This window comes from Cyrtonyx montezumae, unplaced genomic scaffold (genome assembly GCF_038088225.1).
Source record: "Cyrtonyx montezumae isolate F1298 unplaced genomic scaffold, pur_monq_1.0 scaffold_10, whole genome shotgun sequence".
Lineage (NCBI taxonomy): Eukaryota > Metazoa > Chordata > Aves > Galliformes > Odontophoridae > Cyrtonyx > Cyrtonyx montezumae.
The window spans coordinates 56,989,912-57,008,263 of NW_027071826.1; the positions used below are offsets into that span (position 1 = coordinate 56,989,912).

General features: G+C 43.8%; 1 protein-coding gene across 1 annotated transcript in view; it reads right to left on the minus strand.

Annotated features, from left to right (window-relative positions):
- Positions 1–1,642: 1,642 nt before the first annotated feature.
- CSTF3 (cleavage stimulation factor subunit 3) overlaps positions 1,643–18,352 on the minus strand; it is a 38,988-nt gene continuing 22,278 nt past the window's right edge. The window contains exons 4-21 of the mRNA XM_065755467.1: positions 14,980–15,012; positions 14,499–14,596; positions 13,047–13,113; positions 12,909–12,943; positions 12,678–12,804; positions 10,527–10,604; positions 10,182–10,344; positions 9,600–9,709; positions 9,074–9,190; positions 8,225–8,299; positions 7,313–7,456; positions 7,122–7,224; positions 6,751–6,820; positions 5,310–5,505; positions 4,119–4,272; positions 3,611–3,705; positions 3,425–3,485; positions 1,643–2,319 (exon numbers count right to left, since the gene is read on the minus strand). Of these exons, the coding sequence (XP_065611539.1) occupies positions 2,117–2,319; positions 3,425–3,485; positions 3,611–3,705; positions 4,119–4,272; positions 5,310–5,505; positions 6,751–6,820; positions 7,122–7,224; positions 7,313–7,456; positions 8,225–8,299; positions 9,074–9,190; positions 9,600–9,709; positions 10,182–10,344; positions 10,527–10,604; positions 12,678–12,804; positions 12,909–12,943; positions 13,047–13,113; positions 14,499–14,596; positions 14,980–15,012 (1,929 nt within the window). The 3' untranslated portion in view covers positions 1,643–2,116. The remainder of the gene's footprint in view (positions 2,320–3,424; positions 3,486–3,610; positions 3,706–4,118; positions 4,273–5,309; positions 5,506–6,750; positions 6,821–7,121; positions 7,225–7,312; positions 7,457–8,224; positions 8,300–9,073; positions 9,191–9,599; positions 9,710–10,181; positions 10,345–10,526; positions 10,605–12,677; positions 12,805–12,908; positions 12,944–13,046; positions 13,114–14,498; positions 14,597–14,979; positions 15,013–18,352) is intronic.

An 18,352-nucleotide genomic window follows, 5' to 3' on the forward strand; every position in this document is an offset into this window, starting at 1 on the left:
GTTTTTATTCCTAATCCATTACAACCCTGCATTTCCCAAGGGGGAAAAAATCCCCAAATTACAGAACTCTGTAGTAAGAGATCACAGCTCAGACACGTGATTTTTTTTTCCCTTGGCTGAGTTTACTCAAATAGCAGCGTGGATGTCTGTCTTTGCATGTGTCTTTGGTAACACAAGAAGGAGTAGGTTGGTTAGCCAGCAAAAAATTGGAGTTGTTTTTTGGCATGATCAAAGGATACTACAGAGGCCTTGGAGGTTTCTGCATCTGCTTACTGTACTTAGTTATTAGTGCAGAATCCATCTTGTCATACAACCTCTAGGTCTGCAGCTTCAAAAAATTCCTTCAGCAGTCTGGGTAACAAAGGAGCTACCCAAAACATTACTTCTGCAGGTTAAAAAAAACAAAACACAACAGGAAAGAAACGTTTTCCTTTTAGTAATTGAGAGTTGCTGAAGTTTAGAAATGGCTGCTGTGATGTCACATTTTACTGTTCCCAAGAGGCTGCTTTCAAAGGCCCCCAGACTAAGCCTAGAAGAAGTTGGATGTTGTTAGGTGCTGGTCTGAGGGACGTGGGGAGGAGAGGCCTTTGAAAAGTGCATGACTGATGCCAAACCAAGTGGGACTGAGTTAGAAACAGAATGGTACTTACTTGATCTTACATGAGAGCTCCACCTGTGACTGCCAACTCCAGCTTGCTGTGACATCAGAGCACAGGTTGTGCTGCTACTCCATACACTAAGTTCATCTCTTCTCTCAGCAGGAGTCTGTCCTGGGGCTTAGTGCAGGAAGAAGTGCAGTGCTCACACCTGGCTCTGGGCTCACCTTTGCAGGTTACACACTGGGAACCTGGAATGCCTCAGTTTCTTTAAGCTTTTGTAAGCCTGGCAACAGGACAAGGTCTAAAAGAGACTTTAAAAAGTACCCACGACAAATCCCATTAGTGATTTTTTCCCTGGTCATTTTTAATGATTGTCAATCCTCATTGTCTTTAATAGGCAAATGTAATTGTGTGACAAAGCAAAAAAGAAATGCTAGGATTGATGAGGCCACCGTACCTTATCTCCATGTCCATATCTGTGCAGGTATACATGCACTGTTCCTTCTTTTCAGTCTGGTAGACAGGAGCAGTGACCTACAGTTATCTCTACTGCTGCTGGTGGGAATGTCCTAAGACTTGACTGAATACCTTAATTCCCTGCCCTTCTTCATGGGGGTTCTTACTGTCTCAGGAGAGCTGAACAGCCAACAACAAATCTGAAGTATACATACTAACTGCTTCAAAAGCTCACGTGGCTTTATTAGCTTGTTTGAAAGTAGCCAGTTAACCTCAGTAGCTAATATATTAACATCTAGCTTTGTGCATTAAGAAGTGGAAGACTAATGCACGTGTCCAGGAACAGACTGCAGTGGCTAGTACTTCAGTCTTACTCTGGTGTCTTCTTCAAACAGCCATGGAATTCCAAGTAAAGGTATACTGTTTCCTCTAGAAAAACAGGAGTTAGCTTTCTTTTCTTTTCAGTATGTACGCTCTGATCAATTTCCTGTGATGGTTTCAATTCTTGATAGCATTGCTTTCGAAGTGGCCGAGTAATATTTACAAAGTAATTTGTTGTGTTTGAATAAAAGTGGAATGAGGTATGATGTTATCGATATCCTTTTATTTTAAAGGAATGTTTTTTTTCCCATTTTCAGCTACAAAACAGATTCCATACATTCTGCCATAAATAAAAACAACTGGTAAGGCAGGACACTACATGGACAAACTGCTGTCTTCCAGAAAATGTGAATTAAAAATGCTTCACAATTATAAGCCATCCAGTTTTTAAAATAAAACTGCTGAAAACCCACAAGATTTCAAGTGGTAGATGTGAACACCCTTGAACAAAATACAATTGGACATTTTGGTTTTGAAAACCTAGTTTTGTTCAGAGCACATTCTGAGATTGTTCTGTCTGTTTTTGGGTCAAGAACCATGGGGGGGGGGGAGAGGCACCACAGTAACAAAACCATTTTCAAGATTTTTCTTCTTTGCAGCTGTCCCTTTTAAATGTGTGACGTTTAAGAGACTGACAAACTCAACGCAAGTCTTTGTCCCAGCAGAACTCCATGCTTGTTTCACCGGATTCTCTTTTGCTGTCGTGCTCTGTAGATGTCATGTACAGGAGGAACTACTGAACCTTTCTCCTCGTCGTCATCAGAATCCTCATTGGATCTCTTGACAGCCTTATTGAGCATAGCATTGTTTTCCACGGGTCCGTTGCCTTCCACAGCTATTTCAGGTAGGCCCCCAGTAATTATCCGTATGGCTTCGTCAACAGCTTCAGAAAGAGAAGGAGATGAAATTGGTGAAGCCAAATGCCTCGGTTAGAAAGCTGTTTAAGCAAGGTTGAGTACAATTACAGGCATGTTTGGGGAGTAGAAACTAATAAGCATGCCAACAGGGACAGCAAGATAGAGTCGTGCTGGAGCTTTCAGGAAAAGACGTTTGCTTGCACTGCTCTGTGAGTGTTGTGAAGTTAAAATCATCTGTCCAGAACCTGGAGCTGTGGCAAGTGCTACTGATGAAGTAAATGCTGCTGCATCAGCTCGTGACCTCCATACCCATCTAGTGAGGTCAGCTGCAAGCTTAATAACAAAGCAAGGCCTATAGGTGACTGGATCCCTAGTTCCTCACTCATCAGCAAACAGGCACAGCAAGCCAGTTTGAGAACAGAGAAAACTTCAAAAAACACCATATATCATTTAAATAGGTGTTCTGTGTTCCCCCCCAATGCAGAGGAAATCCTAGCCTCCTCCAACATCACTTGCTTCTTCAACCATGAAACGCAGCGTGCGCATCATCTCCCACAGAAGCCCAGGGTACAGATCTGTCCTCTTTCTACACCTCAGAACTCTACCTTCGTGGTGGGAGCTGAGAAAATGTTCTTGAATTGTTCTCTACAGTGTGCAGGCAGAGCTGCACCCACCAATGCACCAAGTCAGATCACCACAGACTCGGAACATCCTCTAATTACGTTTGCATTTAGCACTGGTTAATATCTTGCTGCAAGGTAACCCATAACGATGCTGCAAATGTGTAATTTCATTAATTATAGTTATTTTGCTGCTATAAATAATGCCTTACTTCTTTGGAGGGGTAATTCTGAAAATCTTGCATTTCTTTTAACGCTTACCACCAGAATGTAGTCACCGAAGCAGCAGCTGGTGATTTTCAGCTTTTTTACCTTTTGTTCATTTCCTGCACAGTTGAACAAGCATCTCTAGATTGATTCCAGCCTACAACCACAGCCAATTCGACAGTATGCTCTTAAATAATTACACAGCTGCAGCTATAAACGAGGTCTGTGTTTTAGACAGCAATATCCATATGCAAAATGAAGTCATATGCACAGTACCACAGAGTGAACAAACAGCTTGACTTACTGTCTGGCAGCTTGCATCTTCTAAATATCTCCATGAGCTCATCCACTTGAACAAAGGGACCCTGATTAGTTTAAGAATAAAAAAAAATAAAAAGCAAATATTTCAAACAGAGTGCATATATAACGTGGTTCTGTCAAATGGGAATAACTTCTACGAATTCAAGCTTTCAGAACTCTTATAACACACCTGAAAGCAAATAGGAGGTGGCAGGAGCTTCATTAGGACCACGGCTGCTGGTGGAACAGGAAATACACCTCCTGGTACAGGATGTAAACCTGGAGCTGTGGGAACAAAAAGTACATGAATGCAGTGCAAGACAGCAGGACTTGTATTGCTTTAACAGCACTATTATTAGGCGCAGATAATTACTACTCTGTCCCTTCTGCCTAATTACTAATTACATCTGGTTGAGTTACTGACCTAAAGTCTACGAGCAGTGTATGTAACAGGTTGTTACCGCTTGCCAGACACAAGATCTACTTCACTTATTTTCATGTGACCTTAGATTTAGGTAAAACGTACACGCATGCCTTCAGCCATCCACTTAAGCTCCAGCCTCAAATTTAAGTACAAATTGGTGTGACTCTAGGATGTCTGTGTGGTTAGGTTTGCTAAGCATCCCCATTTATACGTTGTTGCTGCGTAAAGTACGGCGGCTGCTGACTGCGCCTGTGACAGTGCTCAGTCAACTTACGTGCTAAGTGTCGTGGCTGAAATGGAATCATCTGCTGGGTGTCTGGTTTGGGATATTCGGGTTTTCTGTCAACTTCATCTTTGAGCACAGGCACAATGGACGGCGCAACCACGGGGTCTGGAATTATAGCTGCCAACTTGGCACGGGAGACGTCCTGCGAAAGCCAACGAGACAGCTTTGAACTTGGCATTGTTTACATTACTGAACAAAACATCTCTCTCAACCACTCACTTCTTTGCACTTTGTCATCATTACAACTACAGCTGCCCTCTTAGAAGACCATCTGGGCTAAGCTTGCATTATTGGCACCACACATTTCAGTCCTACAGCGGGACTGTTCAGCTGGGAATGGAAACACGTGGTTTTGTTTCAGAATGGGACCATATTTAGCATTTCTGAATGGCTCCACTTTTCAGATCAGAAGATTTAAGTGAACAGGTGCAGACCATTAAGCTTCACAATTACCTTTTCTCCCTCATTTCATTCCCTAGCTTGCTCTAACTGGAAAAGAAATGAATCATATGGCAGTTCACGTGCATCAGCTCAAGTGATTCTATTATGGCATGTCACAAGCACCAGAAACCAGCCCCTGGCCTGAATGATCTTAGATATGTGATCTAAGACATGTGCTCTTTCAAACACACCTGTAACTTCAAAGTATCTCAGTGGCAGTGCTTTAAGACAAAAGCATTCGGTGGCTCACTGTGACTCCTTCCCACACATCAGATCACTTTAGAACTGTGGGAAGGCCAACCATTCAGCTGTTTCACTAACTTCAGGGACCTTTTTTTCTTCTCAGAAGTTACTTTTCTACATAAGACGTAAAAGGAAGTTGAGGCACTCGTTTTGAGACAGGAGCTTAAGGTTCTGTTCCCACTCATATGAAGGAAAGAGCAGTTTTTCCAGCAGAGCTGTTTCTGCCCCTGGCAGCCTCCTTAACATCACGCTACTCAGGACTCCCATCTCTCTGTTTTCCCAAGCTCTGTGGACTTGCACAGGATTAACACACCACTTAAATACACGAGTTTAAATACCAAAAAGGAGCACTGAAGAACCTGTAACTGCCATTTACAACTGAAAAAAGGAGGTTGATCCTATCAAGAAAGAAAACCAAGCGCTAAAGAAGGAACTGCTTAAGTTTGCTATGAAAGCAGTAACAGTAAAATGAGGCACTGTTATCCACTTACTTACCTTATAACCAAGAGCCTTAAGTTCACTTGCAGAGCAAGGGTACAAGTCCATGAACTTATACCTGTCCACGAGCAGAGCTGTTTCTTTACCCTCATATTCTTCCTTGAACGCTGTAAACCTCCGTTTTTCAACTTTCAGGATACTAGCGAGATCACCAATGTTACTTTCAAAAGCTAGAAACCGAGCCCAGATCTCCCTGTAAAAGAACAGATAAACTGCTACTGAAGGAGGAAAAAATCCACATTAATAAAGGTCTCCAAATGAGAGATTCTGATGAGGTAAATTGGAGAACACACTGCCATTTCTAGAATTCATTATTTTTGATCGATAGCATTCATTACCATCCCAGTGCCTTATGTATTTGGGTAAAGGAGGACTTCAAACACTATACGCTCAGCACATCCCTGCAATAGACCCCATCATGAAAAGGATTACCAAAGGAACTGACATCAGCAACTGAGGTAAAGCTTTTATCAATGTCAGATGCACAGAGACTGCTCCTCTGCTACGCAGGATTGCACTGTGACCCTGCCACGTGAGGGACTGTCAACTAAGGCACACAGTGATTTAATTTGTCCTCAATGACTAGCACATTCAAGCAGGCAAGAGCAATACCCCTAAAACAGAAGAGGCAGTACGTGAGAATTTACTTCACCTAACAGGTATATCATTGCTGCCTCTTTCTTTGTGCAAAATCTCACGTGTAACTTGAGTAACATCTGACCATACTTGAGGACGTGGTTCAACTTCTGCTGTGGCTTTGGATTTCACCTTTGAAGAAGATACATCTTTTAAATGATCTGTTTTGTTGTTGGGGTTTTTTCCCCATTCTTTTAAGGGAGACACAGAACGATCGTGCACAGCAGTGCAATATTTCATTTCTCAGTTTTGAAGCTTATATCTGACAGTAATAATAATGATGAACACCAGAGATGCAAAAAGTCAAGCAACTATTCAGTAGAGAAGTAAATTTAAACAGCAGTAAGGAAAGCATGCCAGTGAGTGGTTGATTTGAGCCTTTTCTGGTTCTTTCATAGTTTTATTTTTGGTTGCTTGAGCACCGTTCAGCATTCTCTTCAATAAGCTCCTGACTCACCTTCTCTGATCTAATGCTCCCTCTCCTCATCTGTCCAGAGCACCATGAGCAATACGTGGTGTAAGCCCTGCTAAAACTACTGAGTCCTTGCCATGCAGCAGGATTTTGCACTTTAAACTCAACAGTTCTGTGTCAATGAGGCTTTCAAACCAACCAACCCACAGCAAGCGGGATAGGAACCTGTACAAACCTGCCTGGTTGCTGCTATTTTAGACAGCATTAAGGGGGGGAAGGAATATCCGTAGCTAATTTTGTCCCACTGTTCTTTCTTTGTCCTTTGTTACTCTGTGCTATTTGTAGTTGAAAGGGAGTTTTAGTGAAATGAAACAGCTTTTGCAGACGTACCCCGATTTCTCAGGTGGGAGGCTCCCCGAAGTTAAAACACGCTCAAACAAAACTCTTGTGTTGTTGTCCTCTTCAAAAAGAGAAAGGAAAGAAAAATCACACTGAGCAAAATAAAGCAGAGAGTTTAAAAGCATTTCACTGCACTGAAGACTGACATCCTGATACCTTGAGTTGATTTTCTGTAGTTAAAACAAAATCTGGACACGTATATGGCGCTGTGACAGCGTCAGATTCTACTGCGCATTCAAAATTTGCAAATCTGTTCTTGTTGGCACAATTACAGGCAGCAGAAGAACAAAGCTCTACCTCTGTTCAGCTCACAGAGGAGACAGCCTAACACCTCCTCGGGCATCGCGGGGCGTGGAGCTTACCATTAAGGTGAGACAGGTAGTCGATGTACGCCAGTACGTATTCTGGAATGTCTCCGTATTTTTTCAGCCCTAGCTCAAAAATCTTAAAGGCCACAGACTTATCCTGCCAACGTGAAAAAGTTACAAGCTTCAGTGAGATGTGCACCATCATCCCATGCTTCTTCAACACCAAACTGAGCACCTGTAGTTACCTTACTACAGTAATACTCCATTAAAGCCGCGGTAACGTAGACGTGGTGGCGGGTCCGGGTGTCCTCCCTTGCCTTCTTAAATATCATTCTTCCAGATTTTATGCCTTCTGCCCGCCTTGCAAATTTCATATATTGGATATAAACCTATAAAGGTGCATACTAACGTTAACATCAGTGATAACACAATGCTAGGATATGCAGTTTGTGGCTGTGTCTGAAATAACCCCTACCCGCCACACGCAGCTAACAAGTTGCATTAGAAACAAGCAAGACTGTGTTGTGCCTCTGTGTTGCTATGCTAAAAAATACGAGGCAATATTTTCCAAATATGGCTTTAAAAACTGGAAAATTCCTAACGCCGATCCCCTGGAGCGACAGCAGTTCATACACGCATTTCCCAGGGGGAGAAAAGGAAGTAAGTTGAAGAGGCAAGGGAAGAAGATAAATGTAATTTCCATAAGCCTTCTGAGAAAGAAGATTTACTGTCAAAATAGCTTTCCAATAAGTGAAGACACCCCACTGGCTAAAGAACAGGCAAAAAGCCCACAGAAACCTTTTGCTCTTTAGTACGGAACCAAGACACAGGTGATGCTGTCTGCAAATAGCTACACCTGATCAAAATGCTAAGAACGTGCTATTTAATTCATGGGCTAATTCGTGGTTTGCATTTCTTCCTCCACTCACAATTAGATCACAAATAACTGCATTCTTGCAACGGGAGGAGCCCGTCTGTGCCTTCTCAGCATGCGTATATAAGGAAAGCCTTGTGATCTTTGCTTAACGAATAGAATATGTCAGTAAATGGATACCTTTCCTCTGGCACCGACCTGGTTAATTTTAGACCTCAGACTTTTTCCCTTCTCCTGCTCTCTCTTTAAGCGTTGAAGAACCCAATACAGGAGATTATCTTACCAGAGTGGGATCGATGTCTTCAATAGCCAACAGCCTGTTATATATGCTGTGCACTTTCTCATACTTCATTCGACTCTAAAGCACATAAACAGGAAATACAGACTGCTTAGTAACACTGCTACAAACCACCTCTGGGGATGCAAAAATCAGAATGAAGAAAAAAAAACAACAAGTTTTGTTTTCTTTTCTCCACGTTGCATTGTGCAACACTGAAAAACTTCAATAGCTGGTATGCTTTGGATACTTGAGGCTGCCCTGAAAGCCAAGGGAGGCTTTTTCTTTTAAAGATGAAGATTTTGTGCTCCACATCTTCCTGCAAAGACTCTCCCAAGCTACAACAAGTGGGCAAAATACATTGTACTGTGGACGCATCGGTCCTTATGTGATTAGTGGGACACAGTCTTTGTTCCTGATGGCCCACGTGCAAAACCAACCAGTGTTGGGCATTGCTCATCGAGTCCACGCAACACCATGGGAGCCATGGGAAAATGTAGCCCCCAAGAATTAGACAGCACAGGTGCTCTCTTACCCCACTGTAAAACTGAAGAAACTGATGCTCCAGTCAACTCACCAGTTTTCAACTTCACAGCAGTTTGAAAGATAGAGTTAACAAACAGAGTTAAGTGGAAAGAGATTAGGTTTTCAAAGCAATTACAACTATGGTTGTTGGTTTTTTTTAGCCTCCCCATTTTGTCTGCTCAGTCTCAGAACCATTGGATGGGATTAAAGTTAGAAGGCCCAGTAAATTAGTTGTTCAGAATGTCTGTGAATTTGGTATGTTTCATGAGTACGACAGTACTGAGGAGAGACGCCTTTGGGTTTTGTGGCAGTATGTCACTCTTTGCTCACCTCTTCGTAATCTGCATATGCAAAATAGAGAAGCATATTCTTCTTCAGTAAAGTGCTGATGGCTCTCTCATAAATATTAGCAGCCTCGTCGCTGAAAAGTTTAGCATTGTTCATGTCCTGTCATGAAATAAACACGACAACTGTTCAGTACCTGTGGCCCACCCGTGGATTATCTTCTCTGCTCAGGTTCCACTGAGCACCCTCACAATGCTCCAATACAGAGAACTCATCTCCCCAGTACTGAAGGAATCGGAGATGTCAATGAAAATCTCACAGCAAAACAAACCCCAACCTAAAACCAGACAGTGCTAATACAGCTTTTCATAATCCTTATCATCCCAGGTACAGTTTTTTGTTTTGTTTTGTTTTTAAATTAAAATAGCTCCAAATTTAAAATTCCAAATGTGACACTACTTAAGACGCTCGAGGTTTTTCACTCCCCCCATGGTTATTATATGTGAGGAAACATTAACAACAGTACACCGTAAAGCAATTAAATAAATAAAGCTATTGACATTCTCCTTACCCCTTTTTCAGCTAGCAGCTTACTAGATTGCTCAAGATACTGTGCAGCTTCATACCAGATATCTGGGTGATGTCCCAGAACCAAGAGGCATTGCTCATAGGCAAACATAACTAGGGGGAAAAATGTAAGAAATATTCCTTGTGTATTATTGCAGAAATAGTACTACCTTGCACAATGACATAGAGAAAACAGTGATTAAGTTAGGCACTACAACAGGCTTCCAATGGAACAATCACAATTGCTGTATGAGGAATCACAACTGGCAGCTACAACATGCCTCCTCCTCACAGGGGGGAGCAGGACTTGTTCGGGAACACCGGCCATGAGGTCAGGCTGCGGTCCACCATTTTGTGGCCTCTAAAGTTTGGTGGCACACAGCCACAGTGCTGTACCCCAAACCCACACGTGGCTTTCAGCTTGCCTTAAGCAAAGACTACAGAAAATACATTCACACAGCTCAAGAAAGGAATGAAAAAACAAGACCCAACTTCTGTTAAACCACAATCCCTTAAACATCACTTACACTGGAGACCACCAACTAAGAAACAGAACCCTACGTATCCTAGAGCAGTAGCTAATTACCTCTTTTTGTGATGAGAGTCTGATCCTCTGTACGCAGAGGATTGCTCTTCTCCCACTGGATGTACTTCTTCCACATGTCCACCTGCTGAGCCTCCTGCGGGGTGTTCTGGGGGGGCACAGACGGGGCGTTGCGGTCCAGCCCCTTCATGACTGTCTCATACTCCTGGAACGGAAATGATGCTCTGAACAGCAGATCCAAACATGATAAGAACTCCTTTCATGAAGCTGACACAACTGTTCCAGCAAGCCAAGCTTAATACTTCAACAAACGTTTTCTTTTAAAAGTAAGAACTACGCGTAGTGCCCGCTGGTAGAAAGGAAACAGAAGTTAGCAGGAGTCTGTACCTTTGCTACACGCCGTGCGTTCATGTAATCTCTACTCCTGTCTTCAATCATCTTCTTTGCTAAGTGAATGTTGATTCCCTGCAGAAAGGTGAAACAAAGGAATTGGGAACACACCAGTTCAGTGGGAAAGTAGCAAATCTTATTTCATACAGAAAGAGCCTGAAACGGGATGCAGAAGTGAGCAGGAAGGCGAAAGCTATCTATCTTCAATCACTGACCTTCAAAGTTGTGGATTTCTCTTGGTAAACATTTCACACGTGGGCAGGAACGTATTTGCAAGGGAATGAATGCAATACTAAAATTCAGGTGACTTGAAGCACGCCAGTACATTTTTAATCTTAGCACAGCTTTCAAAACATAACGAGCTTTACATTAAACCAGATGGGGGAGGAAGCAGAAGACTGAATGTCTTTGTGAATTAGAACTTTCCTTTTAAATCCTGGCCAGTGCCCGGCCGCTGCGTGCTGTCTGCCAGGTGAAGATGAGGATGGCAGGCACTGTTCAGCTTTCCTGGACAAATGAAAGCTCGCTGCTCTGTGAGAGCTCACCCTGATCCTGAAGCAGGGATGGCCATACCTGCCCCACTGTGAGACCCACAAGCACCCAGTGTGATGCCCAGCCAGACTGTCCCTTGCTGAGGGCATGGCTCAGACCACTGGGGATGCGGGCCACACTGTGGGGTCCCAGGAGCGCCTACCCCAACAGAGCAGCTCTGATGGCAGGACAAGCAACCTCCCTTCTTCACTCAGGACTGGGTCAGGGTGGGTTTTCCTGAAGTGCTTGCCGAGCTGGGTACCAACATGGTGGGAAAGGCACCCGCTGGCCCCGAGGTGAGAGATCTGGGACAGTCACAGAACATAAACCCAGCACCACCCCGCATAGGCCATGCAGCTGACGTGGCACTGCTGCCCAGCTGCTACTGACTGAGCCAGCGGGCAAGCTTTACTCGAGCGCATTTTATCTGCAGCAAACACCTGCTCACCTTTGGTGCCAAGAGCTGCTCACAGCCTCTCTCACTGGGCTGCTGCTGCGGGGATGGCTTCCCCCCTCCCCCCGCCCTGAGCCCTCAGGTGAGCAGCGGTGACTGGAGAGCAGCCCTGCCCTGCCCTCCTCACCCCACCCAGATGCACAGGGAGTGCAGGCCAGGCTGTGGCCATCGTTCTGACAGCGTCCCTGTGTACTAACAGAACTGGTAGGAGCAAGGGGCAAATAGAAAGAGGCATTTACTGTGTGGGAGGGGAAGAGGAAGGGGTTTACAGGGAGGCCGCTGGCATTTCCCTGCAGAGAGGGCACATCACTTGGAGCTTCCCAAGTGGCGGTGGTGAGTGGCACCGGGCAGGACACACTCAGGGCTGTGGGTGCCAGGACGCACTCCTGCCAGCCAAGTACAGTGGCCCTATTCCTGTCATCAGTCCTACAGCTGGCATCGTCAGAAACAAGGGTACATGCTCCCTTCTTCCCTGCACAGTACGTGGCTGACCTATGGCGTGGCAGTGCTGGGTGCTATATGGGATGTGGGTGTGCACTGTACCATCAACTCCCGGTCCTGCACTCCCAGCTGAGTGAGTGGAGGGGGTTAACAGGCCGTAACCAGAAGTGTTTATGAATACTGCAGAGGTGCAGCTACAGACCAGCCTCCAGGTCACTGAGCTGAGGACAGTGAGGACATAGCTGACAGCAGCAGACTCACCTGAGTCAGCGCTGTAATGGCCTCAGGTGGAGGACAGTGAGGAGCATTTCGTATGTACTTGAGAACGTGCAACTTAATACTGCAGAGGAAGTCCAAACCATCACGGTTGAATGCCATTTGTCCCTTCATGAGCTACTGGGTGTGACAATGCCCACACTGACAGCAGTTCCCTTGGAAGAGCCCTTGAGAGCTCACCAACAGCGTGACCGCCTCGGGGCTGAGCAGAAGGCACAGGGTGTTACTGATGGCATTACCCGAACACTGACAGGCACGGGGCACCAACCACCTCACTAGGAAGCCTGTTCTGGAGTCTGGCCACTTTCAGGGCACACAGCAGTGCCTCTTTGCAGAGGAGCTGTCACCCCTTACACCTAATTTACCCAGCTTTGGGCACCATACTTGATGATAAGGCCATTATTTTTTTTTATTAAGTCACAAACAAGTGTTAAGCTTTTGATTACCTCTTCGTATTTGTTATAATCTCTCCAGAGCTGCTCTATGTTAATCATTGGATTCACACACCCACGCTGGTACACCCTACGGACAGCTGTTATCCTCTGGTTTTCTGCATAAGATCCTACAGCTTCTCTAAACAGTGGGGAGAGAGATTCATGTCAGCTGTTACAGATCATAACCAGTACGAACATCAACACTGCATTAACTTAAGAAAAAAAATCTTTAGAGGTACTTACACGCCCTTCAAAAAATTGATGTAATCCACCCAGATCTATGCAAGAAAAAAATATTAATATATAATGAAATCAGTGTCTAACTGTACTTCAATTGATATAAACTGAAAAATAAATTGCGTTTTCATAGAAGAAACATACCTGGTATGACATGATTTCCATGCCAATCTTATCCAGAGCAAAATCATATGCCTGAGCCATTTTTTCTCTGAGGAAAAGAACAAAGACCAAAGAGCAATGCTTCAGTATTTAAAATCTTTATTCTGCATTCTTTTGTGCAGCAAAGTCTAAGCAAACCTTGAGGAACGAAAAGCATCACCCAACAGCTGAGAGCAAAGCTGCACACTGGCACATCTCTCAATCCTGCATTTAGAGTTTTGTTTAGAAGAAAGTGGTTTGGTCCACATTTATTGGGGGCAATATAACATATTAATGGCTCCTGAGACCCCCTCCTTAAGAATGTGCAAATCCAAGCATACGAAGTGCAGAGTAAGCAGAGGAGATAGGAGACAACGGCTCTCTACAGGCTCCTAGCTGGCAGATGTACCCCTTGTCCCCTTTTTCCTCCCAGAAACTCCCAGACCTTGTAATTCTCTACAAACACTGAAGCCTGGGACAGTGAGTAGCAGCTCCACATGTGGAACCCACCCGAAGTCTTTCATAAGATCTCCCAACCACCTCCAAATCGAAGTGATTTTCCTAAGATGTTCACAGCATTTTTTCCTTGCTCTACTTCCAAGGAAAACACCTTTTACTCTTCCACTATCTTTTGCTTCCTTCCCTCAAATATTTTTCATTATTTCTCCACATTTTTTTGTGTCCGTATTGTCAGGAAAAAAATAGAGGGAAGTTAAATGAGTCAAAGATACGGGGTGGAAGAGGAAAATGCTTCTTACAAATTGTTTCAAAGGAGTATTTTAATAATTAAAAACTATATCTTTTCATGAATGGATCAGCAATCATTTTGATGGTTGTAGAATGCATTATGGTAGGCTGGGAAAGAAACAGTTCATAGAGTGCAGAAGGGTACTGATATTTCTGGAAACCTCAAGGAGGAAGGGAAGTGCTGAACTGGCTGTGGCGTTATAAACGAGCCAAGTGCAGGAAACAAGAAGAGATGAATATTAAGAGATCTCCACATTTCAACGCCTTGATTTTTTTATGCTCAGTAGGCCTTGCCAACCTCTCTCTAATCAATGGTTTACTTTTACTATTCAAACATAGCACCTCGACTGGAAGCAACGTTGAGTGTTGTGGAGACCCTAAACACAGAAGAAAGGGGAGAAGAGTGAAGACCGTGACTGAGGCGTATTCCAGGTGAGCTCAAGTGCCAATCTCGGGTGTGGGGGAACACATGGGTGCTCCAGCTGCTCCCCTGCTGCCATCCCAACTCTCCACACAGACCCAGACTGAGAAGCACCTTCACCCAGCAAGTTTAATTAGAGAAACTTTAAATAAGGTGTTTCCGAAATGCAGACTATACGTAATCACCCACAAACACCACTCTACTACCAAGTTCCCCCCACCTCCTCATCAAAAATTAAATGGTGACTCATATAAAATGAAGAATTTGGAGCAATGCTGTCAACTTACTTGTAACTAGGCAGCTTCCCCTTGGTTTCTCGTACATAGGAAAGGTAACATTTCCATAAATCAATGTGTAAAACCTTCATAAGGCATCGCTGAAATAACTGTTCAATACATCAAGAAGATGTCATCAGGATTCCAGAAAATAGTAAGTTGCTATTTTTAACACAATGCACTATCAAACAAAATCTTCTTTGTATTTAAAACTGAAATTTGTAAGAAACAGTAAGGTAAATGACCCGTCCTTTGACAAAACCACCTGTACACTGTGCACAGAGACGGGAGAGAATTAAGCAGAGAAAATTCCTCTGCTCACTTTGCTAGTTACAGCTCACTTACAACAAAATCTACGTTACTGATACTTCTTATCTCTAGTTTTCAATAGCACATTCAGTGGCAGCTCTTGGTCTTTTCAATCTGCGTTAGCCAAATCACGAGGTATTTGTTCTTGCTATAGAGATATATGGCATATATTGACAGGACTCACCTTTTCCACTTTGTCATAATTTTTTGCTTTAATCTACAGGGAAGCAGAAAAAAACAAATGACTTAGAAACTATTTAAGAATAGCAGGAATATATTCTGCATACAGTACTAAGCATTCCAGTTTGGCTGTTGAAACTAATTTATTTCTGCCATTACATGATCTTGCAAAAACACAATTAAGTACTTAAAAAACATAGACCCAACTTTCCAAATGTTCTTATATTTAACTGTAGATATCCACCGTGGCCAAAATCCAGGTCTGAGCAGGCAAAGCTGCTTCCCTGTGCCCAGGTGTGGATGCTCACACTTAACCCCTTATTTTGAGGAACTTAGTTGACTTAAGCACACGTATTGACTTAGGTACTGAAGCCTCCAGAACAAGGTTTCATAAATCCACGTTAAAATACCATGTTTACTAAAGTAAGAGCTTAACTTAACTTATATTTGAACGCTCATTTCTCTGAGTGAACTCTGATACGCCATGCTGATGCTAAATAGGAGAATAATCACATGCTTCACAGCCACAGTGCCCCGTCCCCGAGGCACCAAAGCCCTCACATCTAAGCACTCAGGCAGCACACGTCAACAGGGCACAGGCTGACACAGCCCCCAAGGAACAGGCTTCCTAGGACACGGGGAAGTGTGAGACACACAGGGAGCACACTGACACACAGCTCCTGTATTAGCTCCAGTTATGTTAGCGTTCTGGACACTCTGTGTGCACTGAGGAAGCAAGAAAGTCCACACAGCCTCTAGAAGATGGTTATCAGCTTTGAAAGGAAGAACCCTTCTCAAGATGAGGACTTGCTACGTTGCACTGCATTTCTTTAAGCACCAAAACAGCCTTTAAATTCCACTGCCTTTTGCTTACTCCTCCAGCAGTGCCCCGTTCTGCACTATGGGATGAAGCCTCAATATGACTCTCATGTTAAAGCATAAGAGAATTTTTAATGGGAGCTTTAGGAAATGCAGACTGCAGGAGGCCTACGGTCAATCTCTGCCACACAGCACAGCACACATCCTGCCTGGGCCGCTGCCTCCTCAGCTCCCCTGCTCTTGCTGGTGCCCTGGCTCCCCAGACCCCTCTGCACAGGTTCCCAGCATCTCTTGCTCTTGAAACAAGATTAAAAACGGAGGAATTGAAGAGATTTTTGCTGACCTCACGCTCTGTTCAAACCAGAGCAGCATCTTGTCCACGTGTGAATGATTTCACCAAGCCCCAGTATGCAGGGAGTTAAACCTCATCACCTCACACAGGTCTCACACGCTTATTCTGCAAACTCTTTGGCTGTGAGGTAGCAGACCACAGCAGTGACAGACTGCAGAGATGCTGCTGCTCTGCAATAGCATGACTTGAAGCCAGGAGGGCTGGGCAGTGCTGCAGGGAGCACCTACGTGTGCTGAGCTAACATTGTCCACGTACAGTCTCATTTCTGCCTTCTCACGGCTTCTTGTGAGAACATCACTGTGCTTCAAACTGATCCCAGCGAAGTTAAGGTCTCAGATAAGCACAGAGCATCCCCACTCAATTGTTTACCAAAGCATTTTATCTGCGTGGCAGCACCATCACTGAGCAGCAGCACAAGACAGAGCAGAACAGCTAACCAAGCAGGTTACACGTGCTTTCAAAGAACCAACTTTCACCTCAAGACCTTCAAAATATTTTGCTGAGAACAATCAGTATTCTTGCGTGTGACCCAAACAACACGGCATTCTCTTACACGAGTTACCTGATACACGAAAAGCTGCTGTCCATGCTTAGACTTGAAGCCAGCCTTACGTATTCATTACTCATCCCCAACATCTAATCCACAGAAGCACTCTGATATGGGTATTTGAAAACTCAGCTTGCCAGTGAGATCTTGGAGTTAGGAGCTTGGAGATTAACAGGATTTTAAAACATAAAAAGGAAAAGCAAAACAAGAGCAGCACTGCCAAAGCTCACCGCGTGCATCCCACCGCTTGCTCTCAGCTTGCTGCAGTGCAGAGGGCAGGGCAGCCTGCTCTCCTGGGGGCCTTTGTTGGGGTTTCCCAGCTCAGCACTGCGGGAACAGGCAGCGATGGCATACAGAGTGTTAAAGGACTGACACTAATGCATTTCCCTCCACTCTTGAATACTATTAAAAGATGACATCACACGTCACCGTTTTTAGTAGACTTATGAAGACAAATGTAGCATTTAAAGCTAAGCAGGACATTTCAGTCCTGTAGAGACTTCAGACTATCTGCAGTTGTCTGACAACACAAAAGCTTACTGGTTTTGTTTAACCTTCTCAGTGTTTCCTGGCTTTGACCAAGCTCCTAAGCAAGTAAGGTTAGCACATGCTCCTTATGGATCAGCACAGCTTCTTCTGCTGTGACACAATTTCCAGAGGCCTCGGGATATTTCTGTATTTCAAATCCTTGTCCTTTTCCAGCAACTATTTTCTGAAGAAAAAAATCGTTCATCCACACTAGGTAATATGTTGTTAAAAAGTTAATACTGAAAATCAGTCTATACCAAATTCACCATAACTGAATCCACATGTGCTGACCATTTGTCATTTCTTCCTTCTCAATAACCATCTATCCATGTTATACCAGCTATATACTATAACCAACCATATACATTATCACTACAGTTACTTTTCTTGAACATTTCTAAGAGAAATGTTGATTCTCAATTGCTTCAGTATCAGTCTGTATTTTATTGTACAACACGTCTTCATATATGGCAATTTACAACCCTTACCCATTCTTTTGTATCTTCTCCAAATCACAAAAATCATCACACTTTTTGACTGAATATCTCCCTGCTATCACGTTTGAAATTAACTGTGATGCAACTTGCAAATGCTACACAACCTGTCATCCACTCCTTTGCAGCCACATTTCACAATGAGACTCTCAAGGTGTCTGCAATTTCTTTAAGGAAAAGTCAATTTTAAACGTGTTTGAGGGCTCTTCATTTATTCTTTCATTTCAGACTCACTTTAAAGCCACAGCAGAAGACATCACCACAGTCACAGTCCTGCCAAGTGCCTTCCTGCCCCAAGCACATTGTTCCTGTGTATTTTAGCTCCCTTCTGCTTCTCATCTCTATTTCTCAACACCTTCTTTACTTCACAGAAGCAGTGGGAAGCAGGATGCTACTATGCGAGCATGCTGCTCACAGAACATCAGTGCTTTTTTTTTCACCTAGTTTTAATCTAATAAATTTATAGAGCTCAGTGACAAAATGCCCTGAGCTGAATTAAGATGTAAGCATAAAACATACTTGTCCCATCAATCTCGATTTCCAAACTCAGATAAATCACACCAGATATCTACCTCATCTGCACACCATGAGTGGAGAATCCCTCTGCACTGGCAATGGAACACATTCCTCCAGTGGT